The 20,108-nt window shown below is 40.9% G+C and overlaps 1 protein-coding gene across 2 annotated transcripts in view; it reads left to right on the top strand.

Annotated features, from left to right (window-relative positions):
• Positions 1-20,108, top strand: part of TENM4 (teneurin transmembrane protein 4) — a 600,742-nt gene that overhangs the window by 456,167 nt on the left and 124,467 nt on the right. For both annotated transcript variants that reach the window (XM_063394390.1, XM_063394392.1), the window contains one exon: positions 15,978-16,163. In XM_063394390.1, coding sequence (XP_063250460.1) covers positions 15,978-16,163 — 186 coding nt within the window. The remainder of the gene's footprint in view (positions 1-15,977; positions 16,164-20,108) is intronic.

Raw genomic sequence — 20,108 nt, 5'->3', positions numbered from 1 at the left:
TCACAATTAAGTCGTTGTTCTGTGTTTGTACAGAGTTCTGGGGATTGCAGGGATGGATTTGGAAAAATGTTTATTTCTGTGAGCAAGCAGAATTCACTTTCCCATTGTTAAGCTGCAGGGTCATGTACAGATGATTTATAAGCTTTCCTTGTACTGCTTTTATAAATCCATCTAGTGCAAACTTTCTTTGGCAGCATGAAGTTATTTGAGACAAACTTGAGCATCATTCGAAGACCTTTTTCCTCACTGAGCTGCTTGTAACGTTCATGTTATTGTGCCTCACAGCTAAAATCACAGCTGAGGTGATTTGTAAACTTCCATTTCTAGCCCAGACCTTTCCACTGAATTGATGACTTGATTTGAAAGACAGATTTACTCACGGGATATGTGGCACTTTTCTTGCATCATTAAAATAGAGTGAGCAGGCATGCAATTGCATGTAATAACACACTGGCCAGCCCACTGGGGTGGAGGTTCTGAGATGGATCTAAAAGGGACAGATTTTTATTGTCCTATAAAACAGGACCAAACAGGACAGAAGAATTACCAAAGGAAAGAACTAACTACTTGCAGACTCACCCTCAGCTCAGCAAAGCAGTTAGGACTGTGTTCAGTCCCAGTAAAATCTGTAGAACTGTGCCCACATGGATTTGTGGGCACAATTTTCGTAAACCCCATGGAGAGGCATACCCTGGAAACAACATAATTATCTGAAAACCCAGAATATGAGCAGGCACAGTGGATTTTCCAGCTCTTACCACCTTGCAGTTAAGAGTGGTACCTGTCTGCAGTGCTGTATGCTGTATTCATTTAGGTTATCAAGCAATATGGAAGCAGTAGCTGATGTATGTGGATTGTCATATGTAGAAAGTAAAACTAGATCCTCTTTGAACCTTAAACTGCATCTTTCAGCTAAATAGGTAGATTTTACTTGCCTTCATTGGTAATCTTAGGGAACACGTTACTGGGTAAACCCGTCACTTTTCACAAAACAATATTACAGAGATTTCTGTTTCTTCTTTATATTATCTTTTTTCATTCCCCTTAGCCTCTTAGACAAGCTGTGCCAGTTTAATCTCTTGTGAGAAATTCCCATTCTGAACTGCATTGTAGGAGGTAGTGACATATTTGGGGGGTTTTGTGCTTTCTGTATCTGCCCTCTGCCAAACAATGCTGAGACAGGGCTGCTGCCGTACTACTTCAGAATTGTCACTCAGGGAAAATGCTTCTCAAACATATTCCACCCTTTAGTGCAAGGGACAGTTTTGTAGGATCACTCTTCCCTCAATATACACTAGGTTTTTTGCCAACTCCCAAATACTAGAAAGAGTATCTTAGAGAAAGGTACAGAAATAACTCTGGAGATAACTTGTACTGAGCAATAAAAGTGGCATTTTGATTTCTCCATGAGATAATTAAATCACTTTCCTTTTGCATCTTAGTACTGTTGCACAAACAAATTCAAAAAGTCCTTTGTAACACAGTTCCGCTAAAAAGTCCAAGGCAATGCTTGGTACAAGAAAAACAACTAAGGAACCACTGATCCTAACCCTGTTCCTCCAGTCTGCTCTCACAGGTCCCAGGCTTTTGAGGGGCTATCTGCCTTCACCTCTTATGAGCCCTATCTGGCAACTAAAGAAGCCATTATGGAGCAGGTCTCTTAACCTCCTGTTGTCTGAGTGTAGTGGGAAGAGGAAAATGGCCTGTGCTGCAGTGTGAAACAGAGCTTCCTGTGTGATATAGTCTCAATCCTGACCTATTTAAACTGGGCCAGCTATTTCTGGCTAATCAAGAGGCAGCACACCACATACCGTAAGACATGTGTGCTGACTGCAGTAAAATGAATAGGTGAGTCATGTCATCTGCACTGGAGGAATGCATCATTTACCAGAGGGATCTCACAGATGCATCAGTTTAATCTCAGGCCCATCAAAACAGTATTAGGCTTGGATGCAAAAACATTATTAAAGGAATTAATGATTCCTTCACTCTCCTCAAATTTAAATCAGTGATTTTCACGCTGTTCTGTCTTTGGTAGTTGACATCTTCATATGTACAGTATTCATTCAAATCATTGCAAAGTTGAATATACGAAGCAGCAATAGAAATTATGTTCTCTGTCTCTTAAGTGCCATGACTTTTTCTGAGCAGTTGGCAGTGGTTGTAGATTGACCTGCATGCCGATAATGATTCCTTCTCCATCACTCATTCATAATGACTCATGCAGTTTATGCACCGTTGACATATAGGCAGTACTTCAGACCCTTAAAAATACACTGGAGAAGAGCAGTAACAGGAGTAATACTTTGTATGTGGTAGTCCTAAATAGCCAGTGGAGACCTAAAATCATGGGCTGTACATTTAATGATAAGACTTAGAAACTGAAAGCTGGGGCTTGGTAACAAAGTAAGAAGTTATGGTATTTTACATCAGATTTTGAATAGACTGAGAGAGTGTGCCTGGCCAGGGACTGAGGCTGAGCCTGCATGACCATATCTCATGAAATCTGTTACTTTGGTCCTGTTACAGCTCCTCTCATCACTTCTGCTGCTAACACGGTTTTCTGAGGATGTGGCATTTGACTTTATGATTGTCCTTTTGTCCCCACTGTGGCAGGGATGAAATGCTGCTTCCCAGTGACTTACTGACACACTTTGTTAAGAAGGTCTATGATCACAAAAATATTTAGGCATTACAAATTTGCCTTAAGCAGATGCAAATTATCAAGCTTTGCTACAGGGTTGTGGAGAACTTCATATGGCAGATGTTCCTAGAAAAACCTGGCATCCAAGCACAGTGGGGAGATAGTGTGGGTAGCCAGAGGGTAGCAGAAGACCAAGTATTTACCCAGCTTCCATGACTCTACTTACTTCCAGTAGGCTGAGAAGTTGGATTTAAAACAAAACTAGCATGGTGTGTGAATCCATTCTCTGGTTGCAGGGAAGCAAACTATTGCACAGTGAATTGCAGTCAATGGAAAAGCTCCTATTTACTCTGAAAGATCAATTGAAGGCTATTCACAAACAATGATTAGATTTAAGCCCCTGTATCAGTTAATGTTAATGACTGAATTTCTAGTATCAGTTCAGTTGTATAAATTAACAATGGTGAAAGTCTTCCAGGTAGCACACAGCAGAGTTCCCTACTACAAAGTTGGTACAGTTCCTTGAAACAGGCATCTTTTCTGTATTCCAGTTAATAGATAAAGACACCATGAAGAATGAACCTTTTTTAAAGAGTTAAATGAAGTAAGTGCACCTTTACATTGAAATGTCTTTCTTTCACCAGGAGTTGTGCAGGAGACTATTGCACACAGGCACGTGCACAGACACACACACGGCCACAGAAGCAGTTCTCATACATTTTATCAGACAATGTCATATCCCATTGTTCAAACAGCACCAGGGCTAACACAACATGTGTGATAAAATTTTATTTCCTTGGGCTTACTGGTGTCAACTTTTGAAAACAAAATCTCGTGTTAATTTTGTGCCATGCCCAAGGCCACCAAGATAAAAATCCATCTTTAGAAAACGTTCATATAAGTTTTCCTTTAAACAGTCATTTTCTTCAGGGGTAAAAATGTCTCTGTAAAAGATGGATATAACATCAGCTCTGACACAATACATGCTTGTACCGTACTACAGACCAAGATCCCTTTTAATGCCTAAGAAGTTGCTGATTTGTCTTTTTCTTAGCTTTAAAACACACGAGGAAGAACAAGAGAACTACACCTCAGGATGCAATATCTGAAATTGATAAACATCTTCATCACTTTAGAAGAACTCATCAGGCACAGCTATGGCTGTAAACAAGGGTCACCTTGAATGCTCTTCCTTCAGCTTGTAACTTGTTCATCTCACTACCCTGGCAGAACTGTGAGAAACATTAGTCTGGGGCAGTTGAAACTTTGGTAGCACAGTGTGTTCAAAGCTGATCTTCAGAAGATACCATCAAAATCTGTTCTGGCTCAATACCTAAATTGCAGTTTCATCCCTGAAAGCCTTATTTTGGTCTTTTAATGGTTGTTGAAAGCCAGGAAATGTTTTGTACCAGCAGGAATTTCATCCTCTGCCTTGCAGAAGCATAACATGCTGATTTCTGAACTTGTGGTCTTCCCCTTTTTATACAGAGAGAAGTAACGTTTCTCTCTAAGGGAAAAGTCTGTACAGCCCAGTGCACACACAAGGCTCTCACAGGCTCTGCCTGGCAGATGCCTGCTTTGTAGATTGTGAAGAAATTAGCAAATCTAGAGAATCAACAGTGCTGATAAGAACTATCATTGTGAAAAACATGAATTTTTTAATGTAGTTGAGTTCGTGAGTACAGATTTTAGCCTACCCATTGCCAAGATGAGCTTAGCCTTTAAAGTCTTCTAAGCTTTTTATTAAAAATGCAATAAAAGACTAAAATCTGCCCAAACCTTTGAAATAAAAGTATTCAGGGAGGCTTTCATTTGAATATCCTTTTACTCCCTTTCCTTTTGTTTATTAAAAATGTGTGTAAGGAGACCCTGATGTGGTGGAGAAAAAAGATAATAGTTGAAACAGACTGCAGTTATTTTTGTGACGAGTCCAGTTCTTCAAAAGTCCAAGTATCTTTGTGCTCAGCAGATGAAAGAGACATAATAAAGGGAGGGAGAGAACTCCCACTAAGATAGAAAATACAACTTACCTTTCAAATATGGATTCCTACTTTAAATCTGATAGCTGAGAAATTGTTTTAGGACATTTCCCTAGCCAACCAGAGATGCATCAAACTTCTGTCAGCTCTGGGATGTGTTTAGGATCTTACTTTTAACCACTTCTCTGCAGCAGTCCATGCAGTCTTGGTCAGACACAATGGCAAAGGGAAGATGGAAGGAACTGAAAAATTGCATTCTAGCTGTCATTTCAGACGTAGCCAAAACCAGTGGCAGCAATGATATCATCAGTCTGTCTCTGACCATTAGATCACAAAGCTTTTGCTCTGATTAGGTCATGTCTCAGGCTGAGAACAGTGCGTGTCCAGTGGTGTAACAAGCAGTCCCTGGTTCTCACTGACCTTAGGCATTCTGTGATGAGCAAAGCTTCTCTCTTGTATCAGCAGTAATCACTGAAAATTTATGGACCCCTACAAAGGGCAGTGGGAAGACTATTCCATCCCCTATTTGTTTTCTACAATGGTTAGGGCTAGTTCCCGGAATGCCAGTTTCATTTCAGCATTCTTCCCTATCTCCAAATGTGACTTCAGCAGTCACACCATGAGCTCAAAATTTCTTTTTGTTTCGATCAATTATGCTTTGTGTTGCAGACTTTTCTGACTCAAACCAGCAATGTTGTACTGGAGTCAGTGGGGCTCATGTTAATGTGACTAGTTCGAAAAATTTCACAACACCACAGGATACTAAATTCCATGTTTAAAACAGAGTACAGCTAAAATATCATGTTTTGGAGATGACTGAGCAATTAGCGTATTTGCTTGCATCACTGAGAACTTATCGTTTATATCACTAAGTCTCAAATAACCAAAGTTTGGCTTCTTTGATTTTGCCTTTGAAAGGAGGAGCATCTTAATTTTTGAATCTAGACCTCTGCTACTGACTATTCCTACTTTCAACCAGGATACTGCTGCAATATCAGCAGGGCAGATACTTGTGCAGTTGGTCTGTGCCATGATCTACCTTGATTATGCTGGATAAAGCCACTCATGGCTCAGCAAAGATGGTTGTAGGTTCCATGTCATAGCTCCTCCACTGGCATTCAGTCAGTTCCATGCTGTTGTTGGTAGATAGGGTCATGTGATTGTGACCTTACACTCCAACCCAGTTGGAGCTCATCACAATCAGAGTTCCTGCAAAGGTTTATTGGATGTTTTCAGCTTCATCAAATCATATTTAAGACATTGAACTAGGTTGAAGACCAGGCTGGCTTTAGCTTTGAGCAACCTTTTCTGTGGGACAGAGGCAGTAGAATGAGCTGGTCTTTAATGTCCCTTCCAACCCAAACCATTTTGTGATTCTGTGTATCATTCTAAGTTAGAATGTCCAAGGTTAGATAATAAGGAAAATAGTCTGTGAGTCAGTAAAACAGAATAATATCAAAACCAAGCAAGAAAAAGACAGTATAAGACCAGTGATTGTCATATAGAGGATTGGTGTCTATTAAAGGCCAGAAATCCATGATTTAACAAGCTGTCTGAAGTAGATGCACAGGATTTAGTATATTCTCTCTGCCCCTTTCCAAATTACAAGATGTTCATACACTAAAAACTATCATCACAATTTGCACTAATGAGCACTTTCTAAAGATGTTGACAGACAAAAGTTAGAAAGCTCTTAGGAGAGAGCTCTGCTGCTTTTCAGTAAAGGTGATACTTTCAGATCAGTATTGAGGCATCTGGACAGCATAGCAAACAAAAACCTTCTGGAAAAGCTACTGCTGCATCTCATTTGTGTGGATAGACACACATCTAACTTCTGGTTATGTCGCCCTGCATGTTCCATACATGTTCTGTGTCTCCTTTTGAAGAAGATGAGTAACAATGAAATTCCTAAGTTCTTTGGCAAAATGTTGTGTGAAGAAAAAGGAATCCATATTGGGAATGAGCTCTGAGTAACGGAATCCCAAGCAAACCTAGCCTGTGATCACTTCAGGACACACATTTGTAAATGATCTGTTGAATTTATTTTAGAAAAAACCAAAATGTACAGAATTGGAAAAGAAATCCATTCTTTTTAAGCATGAGCTAAACAGCACGAGTTAAGCATGAGCTTTTTTGCTGTCAAATTATCTTTTCCTTATGGACAGAGAGGAAATTAAAACTAGCCCAGAGAAGAATCCTTCTTAGGAACTTCATTTAATATATTAGGAATTGTTTCTTTTCTGGGAAGCTTTAACACATCCCAGAAAGCATAGAGATTTAATTAAGCATCAAAGAGAAAAATACAATCCTGCACTTTAGGATATTTATTTTTATTCAGCAAATCTCTGCTCCAAGACTGAAGCCTGACAATACCTGGCATTTTATCTCCTGCTATTCAACAACAAGAGAAAGTTTAAAGTAGAGTTCATAATAATAAATAAATGGATGTTTGACACAAGTACAAAAGTAAATCACAGCTGCAGAGGGCACGCTTTAGACACAACATGATGGTCAGTCCTTAGCTTTTAAATAAGGATAAAAGTAGAGTATAAATACTGTAGAAACTAGAAGCCAATAAAAAGCACCACAGCAGTTTCATGGAATTTCATTGCACAAAATTACAACTTTCCAAACAGGAACTGGAAGACCTTTATGCAAATGTGAAGCAAGCTGAAATTGCACTTCAAAGTGCAGTACTTTCTTAAAAGACGTCCCAACTGTACCAGTGTACATTGTGCAGCTAATGGTGTACATTGTGCTCCTGTTCTCCCTGTTACTGTTTGTGGCAAGAATTCCCAAGAATCCCATTGTGCCATCCTGTATGCCTGCAGAGTTAGAGGCTCAGTCTTGGAGGACAGACATACATCAGTTTAAGTATATTACTATACCAAACTCTTTCATTACTCATTTTGGAGATGAAGGGTGGGTTCCAGGGAAGTTATGGACACATCTCCTGGATCTGGTCAGCACCAGGTGAGGAGCTGCTCTGTGGACTATTTATTCATTTCCAAATTAGGCATCTCAGAGGCACCCTGGTTCCTGATTTGGATCTCCAGAGAAAAATGAGATCTAGAAGGGGATTTGCAGAAGCCTTTCATGTAAACACAAAGCTGTTTATGTCAGCAAAGAACTAAATACCAGGAGAAGACTGGGAAAAAAGATTAAATGGGATTAATCTTTTGTGTCTAGTTGAGGGCCAGAGATGGGTCCTTTCTTTCATTAGAGATTTCCACCAACCCTTCTCCTAGATACAGCTCAACCACTTAGAGTGAAAACTCTCTCTTCTTCTGTTCTGGATGTGTTTTATACCTCCTTTGTGCATACCCAGTCTTTCCCGCAAGTGCAGAATTGCAGAGTTATCCCTCCTGCACAGTTATTGAAGACCTGTACTCAGTCCTCCTGCAGAGCTGGCAAGAACCAGCATTCAGGCCAACTCAGGTGTCCTGGTTAAGGTTACTCTCTAATGCAGGATATGCATTCTCCAGTGCAGGCATTACAGGATACTCCTCAGAGCTTCATTTTCAGGAGGTGAAAGTTCAGGTGTCCAAGTCACATTTCAAAGCCATTGCTGAAGGTCAACGTTCTTCCTGATGAGGAGTGATAGCAAAGCTGATGGATTCATTTTCAGTCTCTAGAGAGCATCCTTTAATCTTGATTTCCTCATCCATGGAAAGAAAATAAATAGCTGTTACCTTTCTGTTACATTCATTCTACTGAGCTGTGTCAAACACATTGAGGCCCTTGAGTGGAGCAGAGTCATCTCAGTACCAAAAGTTTAATTGCGCTCATAAAAGGACAGGGTTTATATTTATAGATATAAATAATTATTATTATTTCTGTGTTAGTAATATTTATATATTTGATGTATGCTTTAAAATTAGATTACAAGATTATGTGTTTAGAGGCATTAAATTATGCAGATGTTGCTTTCAGGACATGATCTCTGAAGGTAAAAATACGTCCCTCAGTGAATTACACGGACAGAACTTAGACAACCATTCCGTGTTCGCTACTGAACCAGGATGGTTTTCAGAGGATTTCATGCTACAGATCTGCTGCTGGCAGTGAGAGAAAATCCACACCTCTTCTTTCAGGTTTTTTCTTGCTCCCTGGTTTGATCCTTTCCTTATAACATTTGTACAAAGAACGGTTTTAAAAGCTAATGTGCTTTATGTCTTCTTCAGTAACAGCAAAGGAGTTCATGTAACTACAGAGTTATCAAATCACAGGAATGAGAGTTTCATAAAACTGCAAAATGTGTTTCGTTATGAGTAATGTCTTTAGCACTTTGCTGCTATCTAAATCATGCTGATCATGCATCTTCTGGTTTTTTTCATCTATATCCTTATATTTCTTGCTTTTCCTAGATATTCCTCATAAATTACCTTCTAAAGCAGGTTGTGAAAACAAGGCTTAGCTCCTTGCCAAACTCAGCCTTTTAGCTCTGTGCAATGCCTCTCTCCAGTGCTTTTCTGGGAAAAAAAAATCTGTCAGAGGCTGAAAATGGCCTCAAATGAGCCAACTTGAAATGGGAAAATCCTAGTTATGGCAGATTTTTAATTATTAAACTTTCTATTAATATACTGAAGGTCAGTGGAACTGACCTAGTTTTCAGGAAGCTCTGAGCAATTTCACCTGATCTTATATTTTAGCACTAAATCCATATTTATTAAAGGATTTAGCAAACAGGTCAGAATTGCTCTTCTCTAAGCTGGAAAGCTTTAAACTGTTGTCAAGCCAATTTGAGGATATATGGGGAACAGGGGTAAATGGGTAAAATGGATTTGCTAGAAATGAAGCACAAATTAACATCATTATCCCTTTCCCAACTCAAATCTTTAATGTAATGTGAAAATAATATGAAATTCTGAATGATGCTGTTTCCTGTGTTGGAGGCTCCTGTGTTTGTTCCATCAATTAAAAAGGGCCATGAACAAAGCACTACACTGGTGGGTTAGTGTTTGATAGGTTTCTATTCCCCCTTTTCTTCTGAAATATCAAAGGCAGCATAGCAGACTTTTTGTTCTTAAGAGGACAGATTTATGTCAGTTTTTAGCAGGATATGCAAAAAAAAAAAAAAGAGAGAATCAGGTAAAAGTTTTTTATTAGTATGAGTAATTGCTTTAGTTTTCCAACTTCTGAAGTGCTGTTAATGGACTGTGACCTCATTATACCTGGCACAGTGCAAATGCAGAACAAAAAGGATAATCTTGGCCTCAGATAGTTGAGATTCCTTAACTTGAAGTGAACAACAACAGAGAGAGACATGCTGATGGAGACAGAATAAAATTACATTACAGTTTTCACCAACACACTGTGGAGAAGTTAAAGCACGTCAGCAGCCACTGTCACGACTTTGGGTAGGATACAAGATGGATTAAGATTTTTAAGAGAGCCTTGAGGAATTCTGAGGCAGTTTTAACAGATCAGAGGGAAGTCTCTCCCCCAGTTGTGAGGAGATAATGAGAAAAAAAAAAAATATCTAAAAGCTAGCCAGCAGGCAGCTGAGTCTGGGCTCACAGAATCACAAAATGGTTTGAATTGGAAGGGATTTTAAAGGTCAGTAAGTTCTCAACCCCCTGCCATTGACAGAGACATCTTCCACTAGACCAGGTTTCTCTGAGCCCCAATAATGGGCTTGTTCCTGGTGGGGATGAGCAAGTCTTGGAACTGAAGATGAGTAATTTCTTTTTTGATTATTTGCCTGAAAATAAGCAAAATCCTATTGGACTAGCATTATCCTTTCCTATAATGTTTATGATAACCTAAGACCTCTGGATGAACCACCCCAAGTTCAACAATGCCTTGAGCACTGTCTGCTCCAGAAATTCTCCCTGAAAGAGATTTCAAGTGAATCATCCTCTGGAACTCTCTCTCTTTCCTTTCTTGACCCACAGAGGGCAATTAGACTCAGTTCAGTTCTACAGGTAAGACTGACATAGCATGAGATGAGATTCAGGCAGTGCGAAACATCACACCAAGACAGTAACCCCAGATGGGAACATTGATATGAACTTGATTCCATAGAAAACAGTCTGCATCCATTAATCAGTTACCATCCATCGGTGCCCTCTGGTAAGTACAACCATAAGGGAGCAAAATACAAGGTGATACTCAAAGTTCAGGTGTTTCTCACAGAGGTGCTTGGCTTGATTGTACTTTTTCGGGACATTAGGCCTCATATTTGCCCTTAGAATTGGGCACCAGCTTTACCCATAGGATCCCCTCTCTTTAAGGAACTATAAACAGCTTTGAGAGCTGTGAGATGAGGTAAAACACAGTGCACCTCTAGGAAAGGATAAGGAGTGGCTAAGCTCTTCATACAAACAGTGCATGAGATTAAAGATGAAAGGAAATATTTAGTCACCTTTTGGGAACAGCTGGTGTGAAAATATTTAACAGGCAGGTCTTCTATGCACAGGCAGAGCATTCTAACTAAGCTTAAATAGGCAGCAGCAATATAGTGCAGCTGGCCAGTCTGTGAATACTGTAATAGGAGAATTAAAAGCTTTCCTTCTCATTTGCTCATGCAGCTCAGATGGTAGCTAATCATGTCCTCTAATTTTAACAACAGAATTGGGAAATGTACCAAAAAATGCAGCTTGTATTAAGAACAGAGGTGACAAATTCCATCGCTGGGACTGAATGACAAAGAAACGATTCACCTGCCCTTTTCTGTAAAACAGCCTTAGCTGTCTTACTCTGTCCAAAAAGACATGCATTTAAGTGGAAGCTTAATCTGAAATCCATTTTGATCATTTCTTTGAGTGCCACCAGAAAAGTAAAAGCTACTCTGACTATTTAATCACCCATTAGAAACCTGTGAGCATTTAAGAGGGCTGTATTGTAAAGGACCTAGGGCATGTAGCAGGTTGTGTGTTGTAAGGCTATTTAAATTGTAGGGTACCCACCTATCTTTAAACTGGCAGCTAAATGGGAGATTTAGTTTTGAGGGTTCCTGGCTCCTGGTTTCCTGTCAGAAATAATCAAACTACATTTGAGGGAGACTGTCATAAGTGGTTTGCTTCACAAGTGTTTTTCACAGCTGAGAGTCTGTATTACAGCTCTTGGGGCTTGGTAATCCAAACCACCTTACATACCCGTTATATATGAATTATACATTCATAACCTGGAACCTGCACGCTTTTGTGTGAATGGGCAGTGGTTTGGCTGGGGTCTCAGCTGGGTGGGAGATGAAACCCAAAATGTTCCCAGCATTCCTGTTCTGGGTTAGCCTAAGATCTGTTTGTTTATACCATGCAGTGCATATCCCTGGCCTACGTGTACAAGACTGTTCCTTGGCAGCATGTTGTCTGAGAAATATTTCAGTCAAGATGTAAATGTCCCAAGGGGTTTTCCATCCTTTTTCATAGGAATGACTGCACAGAGACTCTGCTTTTCAGAACATGATTTTTTTCTCTCTTCACCATTTTTTAATGCACTCCATTATCCTGGTTTGACACTTTTAAATAACTCCAGGAAGGCTTCTGACTGTCACTGTTCCTATTACCTCTGGGTTTTTTCCTCTACCACCAATTTGTAGACATCTGACATTTCTATCTTATCTATAGCATGCAAGACTGCATATTGGGGCATCAAGGAGTTCACGCGCCTGTCTCAGAGTTCACATTTACCTGTGGATCCACCACTTTCCTTCTTTATGCCTCGGTTACTTTATCTGAAAGGTGCTGCACCTGAGTCAGGGGAGCCCTCGGTATCCATACGGGCTTGGGGATAAATGGCTGAGAGCAGCCCTGAGGAGAAGGACTTGGGGTGGATGAAAAGCTGGACGTGACCTGGCAGTGTGCACTCACAGCCCAGGAAAGTCACTCATGCCCTGGGCTGCATCCAAAGCAGTGAGGCTGGCAGGGAGAGGGAGGGGAATCTGCCCCTCCACTCTTGTGTGACCCCACCTGGAGTGCTGCATGCAGCTCCAGGACTCTGTTGTGGGGTCTCCAGCACAAGAAGGATGTGGACCTGTTTGAGCAAGTCTAGAGGAAGCCACAAAGATCATGAGAGGACTGAGGCACCTCTGCTGTGGGGACAGACTGAGACAGCTGGGGTTGTTCAGCCTGAGGGACAGAAGGCTCTGGGGAGACTTTACTGGGGACTTTTCACTACTTAAAAGGGGCTTACAAGAAAGATGGGGACAGATATTTTAATAGAGCCTGTAGTGAGAAGACGAGGCATAGTAGTTTTAAACTCAAAGTGGGTGGATTTAGACTAGATATAAGGAGGATTTTTTTTACAAAGAGGGAGAACAGGGTATAATGAAGGTGTGAAGTGACCAAGCTGGCATCCTCTGGTTTGCTTGGTAAACTGAGAGCAAGGAAAATTACATCTGATTTGATATTCTGAGATCAAAGTTCAACACTTATGAATAAAGAATGTAAACTAATAACCAGAGACGAGATTGCAGTCTAACTAGAGTAGCCTGTGGTAAAAGCATGCTGGAAAGCACCAGAGGCTACAACAATAATTTCTGGAGTTTGGGCTTAAGTGTCAATACTCTCAGACTTTGTACTTTCTCAAGGTATTTGTTCTCAGCTTGCTGAAATTTTAGCAGCGGAAATCTAGATTTTGATTTTTTTATCTGCTCTTTCCTTTATCCTCCCCCAGACTTTGTTTATCAGGTCCCCCAAGGAGAACCAAGTTTACTTCTTTTTTGTTTGTTTTTTTTTTAGTGCATCTTTACTGCTATATTAACCAACTTGCAGGTCCTGTGTGTTCATCACCACCCAGACTAGCCCATGGTCCACTGTGGTGCTGTCTGGCAGTTGGGAAAAAGCAGAAAACTCATGTCTGGGATCCAGCCCTTCAGCAAGTCAATAACTGCCCATCCCTTATCCTCTTATTGGGTACTGTAGTATGGTATTACCTCCCTCACAGCTAGGAGCTGTGAAAATCTGTGTCTTGATGACAGATGCAAAGTAAAAACTTCTGACAGCAATTTGAGCCCTTCCTCACCCATGCCTTAATTGTTTGATAGTGTAATTTCTACTTGCTTCCAAAAAATCTTACATTACATTCTGTTACATCTCAACAGCAAGTGATGTGTGCACATGCTCTATTTCAGTAGCAAAGATGCCTAAGTACTTTTTCAAGTTTGATTAGAAATGATACAGATAAATTCCTGAGTGTCTTAAGCCCATTTGAACTTCAGAGTTCTTTCACTAAGAGACTTGGGTGGGAATTGACAGTGGTCAGATTTTAGGCTTCAGGCACTTGCCAGAAAGACAAGCAAGTGACTCTCTCATTCTGGCCTGGGAAAATCCTAAGGAGGAATCCAGACAGTCCTTGGGAGGTGAAAAACAGTTAGTAGGTGGTGTTTTTCTAACTTGTTTACTGGCAAAAATGTTTACAAAGAGATGTAGGCACTAAATGACCAGTCATATTAATTGTACCAAAGTACTGTATAAAAAGAGGGGTTTGAAGAGTAAAGATCACTCTCACTTGCTGTAATAAGCCTGAGAGTCCATGTCATTGTTATAGTGCCATCCTTAAAACAATGACAGACTTAAACATGTAGGACTAAATGTTTGAGGGGATTTGGAGACCTTCATGATGCTGCAGTAAAAGGAGTTTTACTGGAAACTGGAAACTGTTCCACCATCCTCAGCTTTTTGGGAAGCAACAGCTAGATATTGTTTTCATGTCACATTTGAAAAATGAGGTGTTTTCTAGACATGCAAGGCATTACTGTTGATCCTATCATAAACTACCATTTTCCAAAGAACTCTCTGATCCTTTCCATCGTAAGTCTGTTTCATCATAAGGGGCTGAAGACCCCGCAGCTCTCTGCTGTGGTGCACCACTTTACTCCTGGAGCTGTAGTGGATGTTCCAGCCCTATATCACGAGCATATCAAAAGTTCTTGAGCAGCCCAAGTGTCCTGTAAATGGGGTATTCAAAAAATAAAATCAACTTAAGTACTTCTGTATTTCAGGCAGGTGTGATATTAATGCAGACTGAGAAGTTTTGAATATTTTATATGCAACCAATGACACAGAGAAAAAATGTGCACTGCAGAGTACCCTGGTACCCCTTTCTGAGCTTCCAGCCCAGCCCTGCTCAGCATTTCTGTTTACATCTCCATGTCCCCAAAAGGAACTTTGTCCTTATCTATAAAATGGCTCAGTGAAGCAGAAGGCTTGAGGTCAAAACATTTGGGAATTTAGAAGCCCCAGGCAGAAATCAGAGAGAAGACCTCATAGACTGAAATACTGTGAATTGCCTTTCCTTCAGTTGAGGAAGGCAGAGTGTAGTCAGGGTGGCTTATGAGAGATGTAAAGTAGCAGTCAAGCAATGAGTCTGGAGAAGAAATAGATTCATTTAATTTTGTCTGCAGTGCTACACTGCATCAGGATTTGGGCTTTGTTTTTTCCCTTGAAATCAGTCCTGTATAGTAATGGTGGTAACAGGCACTTTAGCACCTGATTCGTGGATCTCTCTTCTCCACCAAGTCTCTGGTTTTCCAGACAAATACAGTGTAGATAAAAACAGGTCTCCCAAATTCATGCCAAGGCTAGGCCAGACTAGACAGAAGTCTAGTGCTGGGCAAAAATATTATGCCTGCATCCTCAGGCCTGCTGGGGCTCGGGGAGGTTTGGGAAGGCCATCATCCCTGAAAAAGCAAGGTCCTTTAGCTCTTGGCTCTTTAGAGGTAAGTACCAATCTATCTGGCTATGACTGTGCTTCCATTTACTCTGAATGGACTTGGGAACAAGCACCATCCTATCAGCTCCAGTGCATGTGACCCACAAAAGATACGGTTATACCTCTGAATGTCTGAGAGGGGATTTTTAATGGGGTAGTAGGAGAATAGGGACATAGAAGAAGCGCAGATTTGGTAGAAACAGAAATATCCTTCCCTAATTTTAAAGGGAGAAGAAGGATTTTAATGGATCCCATCCCCAGAGCTGTGGTTTAAGAAGTCATAAACAGGCTTTGCCAGCACTTAACTTTAGCATCAGTAGTTTATCAGCACATTATTTCCACACTTAACCAGATTTTAATTAAATGTGACTTCCGTTCTGCTTATTGGAAGAGCCTCCCCCTTTGGATTTGAGCATGACAAAAGCTTGAGGAGTGCAAGAGAATTAGAAAGCAAATAGGAGGATCAATCACAGCAGCCCCTTGCAATCTGTGTCCATCTCTTTTTTGTAATATACTTACTAGAATCTTATTGTCAGTGAGGATTAGTGTTATGAGCTCTAGGAATTCCTTTCATTGCCCCATAAGGCGAGGTAGTGAAGTGTGTCTGCTTTTCTTGACAATAACGCTCTGGATTTCCCCCCTCTCCCTTCTCTCTCTCCCCCCACATCCCCTCCTCTCTGTTGTCTGCTCTCCCACAGAGATTTGTGCGGCGGACTGCGGAGGACACGGCGTTTGTGTGGGGGGCACCTGCCGCTGCGAGGAGGGCTGGATGGGCACGGCCTGTGATCAGCGAGCGTGTCACCCACGCTGCAACGAGCACGGCACCTGCCGGGACGGCAAGTGTGAATGCAGCCCGGGCTGGAACGGAGAGCACTGCACCATTGGTAGGGAGAAAGAAAGCCCCGCTCCTTTTCAGAGAGTAATTGGTGATCAGGGAGGAGAAAAGGCGCATGCTTAATTGAATATGTGTGACTTAGTGTAGCATGAGCACCTTTGTTGTTGATTCCAAATTCTGGTATCATACATTTTCATGTGGGAACAAGACAAAATGTCCTTTCATTTGGTGGTGACATGGCTATATATATTTTTTATTATCAGACATGAAGTACACCTATGTGGTGTTTGACAAGCCTTTAAATGTCAGCTAGAAGCTTTTTTAAAAACATCCCACTTTACCTCTCTTGAAAGGTCTTTCTCTGGCCTTGGAAGACTCCTCTGCGCTATGGTGACAGCATTTTTAGAAACATGCATCTGATTTTAAGTTTTCTTTCCTTTTATTTGCTATATTATTTGCACTGTCACTTTGCTTGCCAGTATAAAAGAGGAAACTGCAGTCAGATGATTTCTGGCTGGTATTTAACTCTGTCTTGCTTATCCCTTGTCTGTTCAGCTACCTTTCTAACCATTTCACTTCCCTCTCACTTTGCTTCTGTATTCCTCATGCACTGGCACTACCCATGAGATCTCTCTGGCATGTCTCTTGTTATCGATGCTATTATTAATAAGAAGCCAACAATATCCCTAAATCATGCAAAGAGGTTCGGTTCTCATGATGTTTGCAGCATCATTAATGAACTGCCTTGGCTTCACCTTTTTCCTTCTCTCACTTAACTACTTAATGCATTTTCCCTTCTTCCTTCTTTCTGATTGTCATGCATTCAGCCTCTTCAGTTCCCCTTCTGTAGTCATGCTATAAAATCAGTAACCCTAAACTCCCCAGATAACTTTTATTGTATATTAATAGAAAACTAAATTAGTGAATCCAGTTCTGTTCTCAATAATGCCTGTGTGGATCTGAAAAATTTCAGTTGACTTTAGAAGAATTGTTCCAGAATGAAAAATCTCCTCCAGTCATTTTATTTTAATCAGCTTCTTTTAAGGACTAGAAAATTTACCTCTATATTACTTTCCTTATGTCATGAAAACTTAAAATCACATTTCATCAAGACTAACCACTAGCAATACCTGGGCAAATATCAGCATAGTTATTGTGTGGATTAGCAGCTTAGTTACATGAGACATCACTTCCCTTGCTTGAACACCAGGTGCATTTGCACATGCAAAGACAGGAAATGAAGCCTGATCTCAGGATTTTAATTTCAGCATTAGTATAATGGCACAGACCATATCTGTGGCTCAATTCTACTTATCATTTATTTATGTTAATGTCACCCTATCACATTATGGTCTCCACATGCATCCCCCCAAAGAAAAATATCTAGCTTTTAAAACTTCCTCTCTCATTAGACATTGCATTCTGCTTTCTTGTCGATGTCACTAACAGCTTTCATTTCTTTTCCTGAGAAAGGGATTGAAAAACCCACCTTTCCTAAATTACTTTAAAATGAAAGAGCAGTCCTGTGTTAATTAAAATCCTCTCTTTCTATAATATTATTTTATTGCGGGTTTTTTCAAGCAGTTTGATAGGGAAAGCAACACAGATTCATGAAAGAGTCTAAAAAAAAATTCAGCAAAAGGCCCCAAATCCAGGGGACAGTTTTATATAGAACTTATTTATGCAGGAAAAAAAAAAAGCCTGATTCATCCCCTTAGTGCCATTTTATTAGTTCTGCTGTAAAACCAAAATGCCATTAGTTCAGTATGTGATAATTCTCCACACAGCTGATATGCCTGGACTGTTTTCGAACAACAAGCTTTTACCTTTCACGGTAATTAAATTCATTTGTAGTATTCCTCACTCTAAGTGTAAGTGTTATCACGGGGAAGGCCAGCACTGCAATGCAGTCAGCATTGAGATTTTACTAGTGCACACTCTCATTTCGTGTGCTGCTACCTTCCTGTTGCAGCACTGCCTTGGTTTAGGAATTATTCTTTGATACTCAGAGTGCTGGAGCAACTCTGTTTCTTTTCACTTTATCCCCTCCTCATATCCTTGCGTGGTGATTTAGCAACAAATTTGTACATAGTCTCCTGCCTCTGAAGCTGTAAACACTATTTCCTGCAGAATATTTCATTGACAAATGTGTAGAACGTAAAGGAGATTTGGCAAAGTTGTAAATACCCAAGAAAATTGAATGGCTTTAGCAGGAGTAATAAGCTAGTTATGTTGGCACAAATGAAAGGACATTGACTTGGAATTACATTAAGTATGTGGAAAGCATTCCCCTCGTCCTTGTGTAATTTCCCTGCATGGCAAATCGTTCTGTTGATGGTAATTCCCTATATGTCTGTGTCATGGCCCGGTTTGCTTTAGCACTGACAAGCACAAAACCCCATTGCTGAAGTGATGCTTTACCAGTATTGCCGTGTGTGCAGGTAACACGGCAGAAATGGACAATACCAGTAAGGGACACTTCTTCCATTTCCTGCCGAGCATGTGTGAAAGTAAGCCATCCTTTTGTTTTGTAGGTCATAGGAGGCTCTTTCTTATGGTGTTCAAGGTACTCTGATCCTGGTGGATTAATTTTGTGTGTTACTACAAAAAGTTGTGTCACTGAATGTACTATCTTCATTGCTCACGTTGAGAGATTTCATTAGAGTAACATCACTTAATTCCCAACTAGGAAACTGGTGCAGAAGCTTGCATTCATCATCCCAATTCAGCAAACTTAGTACAGGAGAGCAGAGCATAAAATTGATTATCTAACTGCAGGAATCCTGAAACCCAGCAGAAGGGTTCAGTCAGTTTCTGAAAGGAGTAAAACACACCATGACAACAGCCAGTGCCAGACTCCCGTGATGGGTTCTCCAGCATGTTCCTAATTCATCCCTACCTTAGAGACATTGCAAGAATTCAAGTTTCTTCTGTCCTGGCCCAAACTACATCCTGGGAGCATGGTGGGTTTTAGGAGCATTGAGTTTAAAGATGAAATAAACCCTCTTACTGTGGCTCTGAAAGGCCAAATTGCAGCTCAGCTCTGTAGTAGGCTGCTCTCAGGGTTTGCCTCACAGGAAGCAGCACAGAAAATTTCCTGGTTTTAATAAAGAATCATAGAATCACAGAATTGTTTAGACCTTAAAGATCTTCTAGTTCCAACCCCACTGACATAGATTGGGAACCTTTCACTTGACTAGGTTGCTCCAAGCCTCATTCAATGTTGTCTTGAGCAGTTCCAGGGGTGAGACATCCAGTTTCTCTGGGAAACCTCTGCCAGTGCCTCACCACCCTTACAGAAAAAAGTTTCCTCCTAATACCCAATCTGAACCTGTCCTCCTTCAGCTTAAAGCTGTTCTCCCTGCCCTATGATGACAGGCCCTTGTGAAAACTCCTTCTCCAGCTTATATGATTCATACAGGGTTATTTAGAAAAACAATGGCATAGAGGGCTTCCCTGCACAGCAGAGTTGGGATGTTCACTATCCTTGAACAGCCATGGCACAAGACCGAAACCATCTCTGGAAGTTCACTTCACTTGCTGCAGCTAAATACTCCAGAGTCTCTGGAGACCTGAGGGACCAGCTGCTAGCTCTCCAAACACTCCACAGCCTACCTAGCAGGATTTCAAAGCACCTCAGTGCCTAATCCCCACTGATCTCGGCAAAAGCTCCATGTTTAACTCCTTTCGGAACTCTGGCCCTGGCACGCACGGGTGATGCATGCAATAACAATGCCCAGACAGACAGGCAGACAGCCTGTCCCATGCCGGCTTCTGCTTACGGCGCCATCAGCCTGGGTTTGTTTTACATAGCAAAACTCTGATTTCTGAGAAATCTGCCCCTTTAAGTTTGCCTTTCATCAGTCTTCTCACATAAATATTCACATGTGTTCTAAATAGCTGAGGCTGTAATCAGTGCCTCTCCATTTCTGCTGGAGCAGCTGGAATCCAGACGAGGCACTTTACAGGTGGATCCTGGTCTCTTTGCCCCAGC

This window comes from Prinia subflava, chromosome 3 (assembly GCF_021018805.1).
Source record: "Prinia subflava isolate CZ2003 ecotype Zambia chromosome 3, Cam_Psub_1.2, whole genome shotgun sequence".
Classification (NCBI taxonomy): Eukaryota; Metazoa; Chordata; class Aves; order Passeriformes; family Cisticolidae; genus Prinia; species Prinia subflava.
Note: the sequence above shows the minus strand (reverse complement) of the source record. Positions and strands in the feature narration are given on the sequence as shown.